General features: G+C 40.1%; 1 protein-coding gene across 1 annotated transcript; it reads left to right on the top strand.

Moving 5' to 3' along the window:
- Positions 1-1,088: 1,088 nt before the first annotated feature.
- LOC139410119 (myeloid-derived growth factor-like) lies at positions 1,089-10,202 on the top strand. Its single transcript, XM_071155562.1, has 6 exons — positions 1,089-1,371; positions 5,093-5,143; positions 5,373-5,434; positions 5,662-5,743; positions 8,995-9,067; positions 9,315-10,202. Exons 1-6 carry the CDS (start codon positions 1,228-1,230, stop codon positions 9,392-9,394), a joined length of 492 nt encoding a protein of 163 aa, XP_071011663.1. The 5' UTR covers positions 1,089-1,227; the 3' UTR covers positions 9,395-10,202.
- Positions 10,203-10,890: the final 688 nt, after the last annotated feature.

The following is a 10,890-nucleotide window of genomic DNA, read 5'->3' as shown; positions in this document are numbered from 1 at the left end:
TGAAGTCTTCACTATTCTTCTACAATGTAGAAAATAGGGGAAAAAAGAAAGAAAATCCCTGGAATGAGTAGATGTGTCCTACACATCGACTCGGTACTGATACTCCGTGTATATAGCCAGGTTTTCATCACTCATTGTGTATTTATTATTACATGTTATTACTTTTCTATTATTTCTCTATTTTTTTCCCTCTCTGCATTGTTGGGAAGGGCCCGTAAGTAAGCATTTCACTGTTAATCTACACCTGTCGTTTACCAAGCATGTGACGAATAACATTTTATTTTATTTCCATGTGATAACACTCACACAAAAATTACTGGTGCTTTCAAGACAACTGGGAACTCGAGGTTCGACTTTCCAAATGGGAACTTGGAGAACTCTGACTTCAGTGCGTTAATGACATCTGGGAATTTATGGAAAAAACTAGCTCAGACTGGAAAATATCGTTTTGACCGGTCATCCAAATAGGAATTCGTTATTCTAGAGCTCCGACTTTCCGACCCAGATGTAATTTACGCACTGAAGTCGTAGATGTCCGAGTTCACAGTTATTTGTGCGCAGTTTATCTGGCAACCATCAATTTATATTTACACTACACAACTAATAAGGGCTCTGTGTTGAAGCTACCATGCCTCCATCTTAGCACTCCCCACCGCTGTAATCTTTTTTTAGAAGCTATAGAAATGCATTTATTAATGTCTACATATTTTTTTACCACATGTATTATATTACAGACACCTTAATGCATACTTTTACATTATATGAGCTAAACATAACATTTAAAAATATATAAAAACATTTTCGTTAAAGTATCATTTTTAGAGATGACTAATGTTACTATCCCCAGTAAAAAATAAAATAATGAAATACTTGTAGTTGAAATTGAAATACTGTACAATTCCATTCATTCCTATGGAGGATCGCGTGGTGCAGCGGTGCATATCAGTGCGAGAGGCGTCACTACAGACCCTGGTTTGATTCCAGGCTGTATCACAACCGGCCATGATTGGCCCAGCGTCGTCATGGTTAGGTCGTCATTGTAAATATTAACTTGTTCTTAACTGACTTGCCTAGTTAAATAAAGGTTCAATAAAAAATAAAATACTGGGGAGTGCCAATATGTCCGACCGGTGTCTTCAAATCCTCTCAAAAGCCAATAGATAGCCTCTGTTATCCAGGGTTTATATACATCACTTCCTGAAAACCATTCAATATCAGTAGACCAAAATGGCCATCATCATTAACTTGCATTTTCTTGCTTTATTGTTTGTAACTTTAACAGTTGCATCGGCTAGTGCCGATGACCGAACGAAAACGGTGGAATTCAACGTAAAACCCGGCGGAGAGGTGCATACGTTCTCGGAGAAAATGGTAAACGATATTAGCTAGTTAACGTTAGTTATGCTATCTTGGTAGAGAGCTTTGATGCATGAAACCTCGCAACAACATTCAGCTAGGAAACAGTACTGCTAGTCAGCTAGTGAAGTCGTGTATGCTGCATTGTGTGCTCAGCACAATTTTGTCGTCAATGAGCTGTTTATCTTACTGTTTATTAGATAATGTGTGTGGCACATATGAATACGAATTGACTGCTTAGCCAAATAGGGTTAGCCAGCATGCTAACTTGCTGGATAATTCCCTGCAAGCTATCTTGTTGAATATTCACATAGCTATGCTTGCTAATTAAAATAACAACCAGGCATATGATGGCACCACTCACAGTTGTCAATTAGAATTCATATCTAAAAACAACCAAGATTTTGAAAATACTTTGGTCGTCGCATGATGATGAGGAAACGACCTCTGATATGCTGACACGTCTCAACTAGAGTGCCACAAGGAGGCCATTCATTGGTCTAGAATTGAGCTATATTTCCTCCATGCTAATTTTCCAGAGTCAATAGCTGTGTTCGAATACTCCTACTAACCGTACTATTTGTGACGTAAATTGCTTATTGGTCATAGTATGGATTTATTTTTATTTACAACAAATCAGTACAAAAGATAAGTTTTTTAAATAGATTTATTTCACCTTTATTGAACTAGGCAAGTCAGTTTATTTAATCTCGCTCATATATATATTATCCAGTTTATTTTGTAACTCAAATCAGTTCCATCTTCTCCTCCCCAAGAGGCTGGTCGGGGACCTCTGAGATGATCACCTTTTTCGCCTCAGCTCTTCTGGTCTTAGCAGGATGACTTACCAGATTGATTTTTTAAAAATATATATATATTTACCCACCCCTTTTTCTCCCCAATTTCGTGGTATCCAATTGGTAGTTAGTCTTATCTCATTGCTGCAACTCCCATACGGACTCGGGAGAGGCGAAAGTTTGTCCTGCGAAACACAACCAACCAAGCCGCATTGCTTCTTGACACAATGCCCACTTAACCCGGAAGCCAGCCACACCAATGTGTCGGAGGAAACGCCGTACACCTGGCGACCGTGTCAGTGTGCACTGAGCCAGGCCCGCCACAGGAGTCGCTTGTGCGTGATGGGACAAGGACATCCCTGCCGGCCAAACCCTCCCCTAACCTGGATGACGCTGGGCCAATTGTGCGCCGCCCCATAGGTTTCCCGGTCGCGGCCGGCTGTGACAGAGCCTGGACTCAAACCCAGAATCTCTAGTGGCACTGCAATGCAGTGCCTTAGACCACTGTCCCACTCGGGAGGCCGACTACCAGATTTTCTAAGGTCTTTGGCCACCTCAACTTGAAAGAGCTCCCAGTTCTAGCAATATTATTTTTCTCCACAAGCCGTTTCCCAAAAGTATGAGAACAGACCTTTAACCTCACTTAACTATATCATTATTTAATAAGGAGCTATTTAGCTTCCAGTAGGATGCTCTACCAAGGTTAGTGATGACAAAACCCCTGACAATGTAAATGGCCCTATGGTCTGTGAGGGGACTAGTACAAGTATTTTTAGTAACACACTATCAATACATTTCAATATAAGCCAAAATTCTAACCTGGACTGTCCCTGTTTTGTTACTCCAAGTCAATGATCTATCGGCCTGAAACCGCTCACCATATATCAGTAAGATCAAAGCTTTCCATAAAAAGTATTAAACCAAATTCTGATAGATGGCCCCCAGGTAGGCCAACCAATCAGTTGAATTATCTATGGTATTGTTAAAGTCCCCTCCTATCAATAATAACGAATTGGGACATTTAGATAACCAATGAAGTATATGTTTCTCTATAGATTCAAGCAACTCATCATTCTCATGTTTGGCGTTGTACCCGTAGAAGTTTACAGTAATGAGCGTAATGTCATTGTAACTGATCACAAGACAAATAGTGATCAATGGGGTCACAGTCCGAGTGTAGAATATCACTACCACCAAAGGTATTTTTCATTGTAATGACTCCAGCAGAGCGTTCAGAGGCATGTGAAAGTCAAATACTGTTGCCCCACTGTGACTTCTAGAAGTTGGCATCAGCAGAAATTGAGTGTCTTTTTAATTTTTTTTTTTAAAGTAGTATGGATATAGTTAGTATGTCTGAAGTTCCCGGATATCGTACTACATTCGCCAAAATGCGAAGTATACAAGCAGTGGACCCTTTCTATGCTTTTCTGAGCTTTTGGACACTTTCCGTGGCTTCACAATCTTTTCAGATTTGAAGAAAATGTTTGAAAATATGCAGCCAAAGTCTGACGAAAGCAGATACAAATGAATTGCTTTAACTAATTATGATAAATGTCAAGGCAATGTAATAAAGTAATGCCTTTTCAAAGAAGTTATGTTGTCTGACAATTTGTTAGCTTCGCTAGCCTTACGAACTGCATAGCATATCATTACAGCAATTACTTGTATGTACCGGTATGTTAGCTAGCTACCGTCCTAACACTAGTTGGCTACTAATACATCGGACTTGCCAGTATATTAACTAACTAACTACCATAAGCTTATTGACTTGATTGTACACGTCATTCTTAGCTTAGCTAAGTGGTCTAGTCGTTGTTAATGAAGTAGTAAGATGTCTAACAAGCAAGCTGCATAGCAACAGCATCCACTCCCGGTAGACAGGTGAAGTGCTAGTACACTCAACTGAAAGGATATCGTTTGTTTACAAATGAACTAATAGCATGTAGTGTATATACTCATTAAGTATACAGTATGTTAGTATGGGTATTCGAACACAGCTAATGTTTTATGTTCAATCACAATTATAAACTGGGTGGTTCGAGCCCTGAATGCTGATTGGCTGAAAGCCTTGGTACTGTATATACAAATAATTTGTACTGTTCTAATTACGTCGGTAACCTGTTTTTATAATAGCAATAAGGCACCTCAGAGGTTTGTGGTATATGGCCATATACCACACCTCCTCATGTCTTATTACTTCATTTTAACCTGGGTAGTTTGGCTCCTGGATGTTGATTGGTTGAATGTCGTGGTAAATGATGCCAAGTTCAAAACAACTGGGAACTAGGGAAATACTAGGGGGAAAAGAAGAAAAAACTAGGAAACTTCTGATTTCAGTTCGTTAGACAACTGGGAGCTTGGGAAAAAACGAGCTCCGACTGGGAAATAGTTTTGAACCGTCATCCAACTTGGAATTCCAAGTTGGAAACTGGCATCTTTCTAGAGCCCCGACTTTCTGACGACTGACATCATGTTATGACCTAGTTTTTTTCTCAATTTCCCAGTTGTCTTAAAAGCACCATGAGACAATATACCAGGAGTATGATGCAAAACAACTTGTTTATTCTAATTACGTTGGTAACCTCTTTTATAATAGCAATAGTGCTCCTCAGGGGTTTGTGGTATATAGCCACTGTATCCAGGCACTCCGTGTTGCGTTGTGCCCAAGAACAGCCCTTAGCCGAGTTGTATTGGCCATATACCACACCCCCCTCGGACCTTATTGCTTAAATATACAATGGTAGCCTATGCATTTGAAAATCAAGTGCCACTATTTTATTACAAATTGCAGATCTTTGAAATAATGAGCTAATCAGCTACAGTAGCTGTAATTTGACTTCCAAACACATTTGTCTTGTCTATTAATTATGTTAATTCCTGGCTCCGTTTAATCACCAAGAAAATGTCATTAATTTCTACAATTCCTACTACTTTTACAGAGAGAATATGAATGTTCATTCACTTATGCATCACAAGGGGGAACCAATGAGGTAAGTTGTATCCTAATCAAAGTCGAGGTTATTTCAACCTAGTCTAGCATTGAAACAGGCTACCTGCTATAAACGGATTAATAGCTTTCTAGTGTGAAGTGTAAAACTCAATTCTAAAGTAGATCATCAGAAAGTACATTTCAACCTTTGTCATACTACTCGCATATCTAAAGAATACGTTATCAAAATCTTGATATTCTAATAACATGTATTCATGTTGTTTTAACAGCAATGGCTGATGAGTGTGGGCCTAAGCGATGATGACGGCCTGTTCTCCTGCTCAGTGTGGAGGTAAGCTGTAAATCAGTCTGAGATTACACTCTGAACAACGGATGTTAGGATGCAGAGATCCATGTACACTGAATGACTTACTCATTCAAGTGCCGCATGGTGGTTATTCACCCGAGATGTTCCAGTTTGTCGTCTTGGCTTTGCCTAATAAATAACTAATAGCGGAATCAGACTTCTGTAGTGATTTTAATCAGTCTTCATTTTGATTTCTTCCTTTTTGTTGACAGACCCCAGGGGAAGTCCTACTTGTTTTTCACTCAGTTCAAGGCAGAGCTGAAAGGAGCCAAGATTGAATATGCCAACGCATATGTAAGTATCCAACATACAGATGGGTAATCTAATTTGCTATCCTATCTGTATCTCTACATAATAATGCATTGGAGCAGAAACATTGCGAACATGTTTTGTTGTATATAAAGAAGATAACATATGTCCAATATCAGCATATCGTTGCTGTAGCATTGACTTGTTTTCCCTTCTGGTCTCCTGGTTCAAGTGCACTATTTTCTATCTGTGATAAGAGGTAAAACTGCACATCCCCATGGAAACATTTCTTCTGAGTTTCCGGTGTGTACCAACACGTTGTCTGACTTCATCCTGATTTACTGGCAAAGCTAGTATAGAGTTTTATATGGGTAGAGATTATCAGAGATTTATGGCAAGTCATACTGTAGGTATGTGTTTATTTGGACAGTGAGGCTAAAACTTTTAATTTGGCTCTATACTCCAGCATTTTGGATCTGAGATCAAAGGTTTTATATGGGGTGACAGTACAGAATATCACCGTTTATTTGAGAGTATTTTCATACATATGTTTTACCGTTTAGAGATGAAAGCACTTTATGTATCTAGTCCCCCCGTTGTAAAAATTTTCAAATGCACTTGTTTACAATTCCGACCTGTTGGCGGTCTTCTGTTTTCAAACCCTAGCGCCAGGATTGGTAATTTACCTGAGCTCGCTTGCACAGAGATGGGAGGGGTGGCCATATCTGAGGTGTGTCCTTAACATGCCAATTTCAGGCAGCGCTGGTGGGGATATTTTAAGACCAACCCTAAGCTGGTAACACACATGGTTATGGCATGGATTTTGACAGCGGAAGCGCAGCCTATCCAGCCGTGAAGTACATTCCCCACATGCACATCGAACAAGATAAGTTTTAGTGCACATCGAACAAGATGTTTTTTCCCCCATTTAATTTGATTAAAAAACATAGCCTCCCCTTGACTGAAAGTAAGATTACCTTAATAAAATAAAAAAAGACTCAAGTGGAAGTCACCCAATAAAATACTAGAGTAAAAGTTTAGAAGTATTTTGGTTTTAAATACACTTAAGTATCAAAATGTGAAAGTATAAATATTTAAAATTCATTTTATTAAGCAAAGCAGATGGCACCATGTTCTTATTATTTTAATATATGGATAGCCAGGGGCACGCTCCAACACTCAGACATATTTAATTAAACGAAGCATGTTAGTCCGCCAGATCAGAGGCAGGAGGGATGACCAGTGTGCGAATTGGACCATTTTCCTGTCCTGTTAAGCATAAAAAACAGTAACAAGTACTTTTGGGTGTAAGGGGAAATGTATGGAGAAAAAGTACATAATTTTATTTAGGAAGGTAGAAGTAAAAAATATAAATACCCCGAAAAACTACTTAAGGAGTACTTTAATAAACTGTATCAATCCACAATGGACTAGAAAGATAATTTTCCGTGCCCCCAGCTGATTTGGAGTTGGTTGACAGCACGAAGACACCAATAACAGAATTTGCGACAACGGCAAGTTGCCCATAAATTTCCTTCAAGTCATTGCGCTAACGCTATTTGGCATTGGCTCACAACACTAGTAACGTCCTTCATACTGGACACAGTGACATAAAGATGGTATCCACGACTTCATCTGACAGGGGAAGTACTGTTTTTACAGGGCCTCATTGCCAAAATCCCAAAGTATCCCTTTAAGCCATCAAAACCCAGCCTTTTCATTTACTCATAATTCCTCCAGGGAAAATAGCTACATTTTATAGCCCTGTCGTTAAGGTTTACGTTGCATTTGGTTTGTTAAAAAGGAGCCCTTAGTGTAGGCCTATTAAATCAGTAATGATGGTAGAATAAAAAATTAATGTAGAAGTGTTGAAAAAAATATTCTAATTTACGAGAAAAGTGATACATTATTTACCATTCATGTATTTTGGGCACAAAAGTATCTGAAACTTTTCAACCAAAACAAACTGCAAATGCATCCAGCAAGTTTGTAGAGTCACAAGCCTGATGTAGTCATTGCGTGCTAGGAATATGGGACCAAGTATTACATTTGACTAAATGTAATACACTAAGCAAATTAGTCCAAATAATTGATACCTTCAAGTGAGGGGGGGGGGGGGGGGGGAGTGCTTTCATTTCTAAACGGTAAAACATGTATATGAAAATACCCTCAAATAAAAGGTGACGTTATGCACTGTCGCGCCAACTTTTTCTCAAATCCAAAATGCTGGAGTGAAGAGTCAAATTGAAAGAAATGTCGTATTCAGTATGTTTAGTAATTGCTTGCTTTTCTAAAGTCTACCAATATTGCCAGCAGGCGTCCCAGCTAAAATAGACAAGCTAGCTACTCTAACTTGATTGATTGCCTGAAATGGCTTCTTGGTAGCTAGTTACGAGGTTGGGAATATCTGGGCAAAGCCTACTTTATACAATTCATAGGTGGCTAGTAGTATTACAGAGAAATAACACATGTAACAAAAGTTTTTATTTATTTAATTTAAACAGAACAAATCTGAGGGGGAATGTGCCCCTGTCTCCCGTTAAAGGCTCTGTAGGGGGGTGAATTTGGGGGGTGAATTTGAGAGAACTATATATATATTGCAGTCAGAATACATTGTTAGCATGTAGCATTCAGATCTAACAATGTGTTCTTCTCCAAAGTGAATGCTTCACAGTTCAGGCAACGGTCTCAGATTAGTCGTATCACATGTATGTTGCTCACAGAGTTCTAAGGCAGTGATTCCCAAACCCTGTTTGTGCTGCGGCCCACCCACCGTCAACTTCTGATTTACTAAGTAAACTAGACCAATGATTGTAGTCACAACCCAGTTTCTCGCCACAACTCCACCCTTCCTGGGTTCCCAAAACTCCATTCCAGGAAACACTGTTCTGAAACTGTTCTGAGGAATCTGACAGGGGGAGGAGGCTTTGTACATCGCAGCACACACACCGCTCGACCACAGGGCTCTCGTTGAACAGCCTCCCTCGCAAGGACAAAGCCCCAGACAGGCGCTGTCATCAGAACAGCACTGTTCATCCTCTCCTCCTGCCGTCACTGTCCCCCTGGGAAAAGACAGACAGAAAATGACTCACTAAACGTTGCGATGAAAATAACCAGTGCTACTGAGAAGCAGATTAACTCCTCAACCTCGTCTCTCCACTGTTACTCTCCTTGCCTCTGCCATGATGACTCTTTTTTTTCCCCATTCACCCTCCCATTCCCTTGTTTGTTATTTATTTTCTTGTCAATCCCCTGCTCTCCCCTGCTCTCATCTCTCCCTGTCATCCTCTCCACAGTCCCAGACTGCAGCGGGAGGACAGAGGGATGTGACTTTGAGGGAAGATGAATTCACTGTGGGAGATTCTACAGGTGAGATGACTAGTCTGCTTACTGCTGATCTACTACACCATCTGTCTATCACAGCAGCTCAAACTGCTACAAAAGTGGATGGAATTGATGATGGATCTAAAGTTCTACCATCATAGCTATGATTTTCCAAACTGAAGATTTCATCTACAATTTATTACAACAATCTACTGAATGTTGTTTTTGAATGGACGTTGTACTTGTGTTTTGATGATGCGGTAACTCATTTCCTCTCCTGTCGCCCTTTCAGTGACCCACAAAGACGGGAAGTTCCGCGCTGAACTCTCCAAACTGACCATTATTGCCCGGACACGACACGATGAGCTCTAATTGGCTGGAAATCTGAATGACTATTGTCCAATCGTGAGATCCTGGCGAGCTCTCAAGGCAGGCAATGTGCTCTACTGTCCATGACAGTGGCAAATGGATGGCATTTAAACAAAAGGACAGCCTATCAGCTTGGTGGTCTACAACTTTACTGTTCAATAAATCTATATATATTTTTGGGGGAGTTTCTTTTAGGAATATGGCTTTACTGTTTGAGAATGTATGTGGGGATGTCTGATCTTGGCAGGTTTAGAAAGATGTAGTCTCAGCATAAGACTTAGAAATCCTCTAAGCCAGGGAAATGTGAGTAGTCTATTGTCTTCATCGTGCACACAATTATGGTTTTTCCAATCAGCTGCAGAGTAGAGCAGGTAACCCAGATTCTGTGTTTTTGATCTGCATGGAGCACCTGATTCAACCAACCAATCGTCAGTCAATGCGGTTGATGACGTTTTACTCCTACCAACAGTCTTAATGAAGTTAGGTTGAGCTTTAGAACAGACACTAATTTGGCCCACCAGGATTAGAGATGTACTGTCTTGCCTTGATTTATGGGACAGTTAGCTAGCAGCACGTACCATATCCATCCAGGTTTATCCCTCTGTCCAGAGGAGGACCTTTGTGTTGATAGTGGAGTCCCCCCTCCTCGCCAGCGAGAGTCCCTGGGGTCCCAACAGGAAATGCCACAAGGCGCTGACAGGCATCGAGAGACAGAAAGTAACATTTTTTTTAAATAGTCTTTTCTACTCTGTGTTCTGATTCACAATGTGCAACGTATGCTCCAATAAAAGACATGTCTGGGAATGTGAAATGTTTGTTCTCCTGTTTTGTTTTGACAGAGCTGTGCTTGATCAGAAAGTCCCTGCTGTGTGACGGTTGTCAGCTTGGATTACTTTCAGAAAAGTTGAGTGCTGATCTCATGCTCTTGTTTTCCTGTTCAGCAGGTTCCATAGCATTATATCCAGTGTAACTAGAATGTTCCACATAAGAATGGAGCTAATACGTAAAGTAATTCAAAATGCTTAACGTTTTTGGACATTACAAATGTATGCGTGTGCACATCAGTCTTGGCAATACATGGTTTTCCCTCCACTACAATGGCTCCTTTATCTGCCAATGGTTCTGTTGGTTGAGTTGCATTCCATCTCAAACCAAACTATAAACACGTCATTAGTATTGTCCATCTGTTACTACTCAAACTGTTTACTTTCCCGTGTCTATTTAAGCATCAAAAAACATAGCCAGAGCCAACATTGTTTAAAATTGCATTGGCATGTATTCCTAAGATCCCTGATTAGAATGATGTTTCCAGTGCGGAAGTACATGTCATGTCCACAAGAGGGCATCAAATTGAAACATTGATCTACAACATTCAATGACGTTACAACTGGGATACGTTTAGATTGCTTCTGAACTACAGACACGATGATACGACCCAATGAGTGAGTCATGATGTCTCACGTAAATGATCTCAGACAGTTTGGCCTGCATTTCCCTGT

This window comes from Oncorhynchus clarkii, chromosome 5 (assembly GCF_045791955.1).
Source record: "Oncorhynchus clarkii lewisi isolate Uvic-CL-2024 chromosome 5, UVic_Ocla_1.0, whole genome shotgun sequence".
Classification (NCBI taxonomy): domain Eukaryota; kingdom Metazoa; phylum Chordata; class Actinopteri; order Salmoniformes; family Salmonidae; genus Oncorhynchus; species Oncorhynchus clarkii.
The sequence above is the reverse complement of the archived record's forward strand: the minus strand, read 5'-3'. Positions and strand labels throughout refer to the sequence as shown.

Bases quoted from the DNA above. Each gene is read 5' to 3' on its own strand.
- LOC139410119 (XM_071155562.1), top strand. From the start codon at position 1,228: ATGGCCATCATCATTAACTTGCATTTTCTTGCTTTATTGTTTGTAACT. The intron at 1,372-5,092 runs GTAAACGATATT...CTACTTTTACAG, and splicing joins ATACGTTCTCGGAGAAAATG to AGAGAATATGAATGTTCATT. The intron at 5,144-5,372 runs GTAAGTTGTATC...TTGTTTTAACAG, and splicing joins CACAAGGGGGAACCAATGAG to CAATGGCTGATGAGTGTGGG.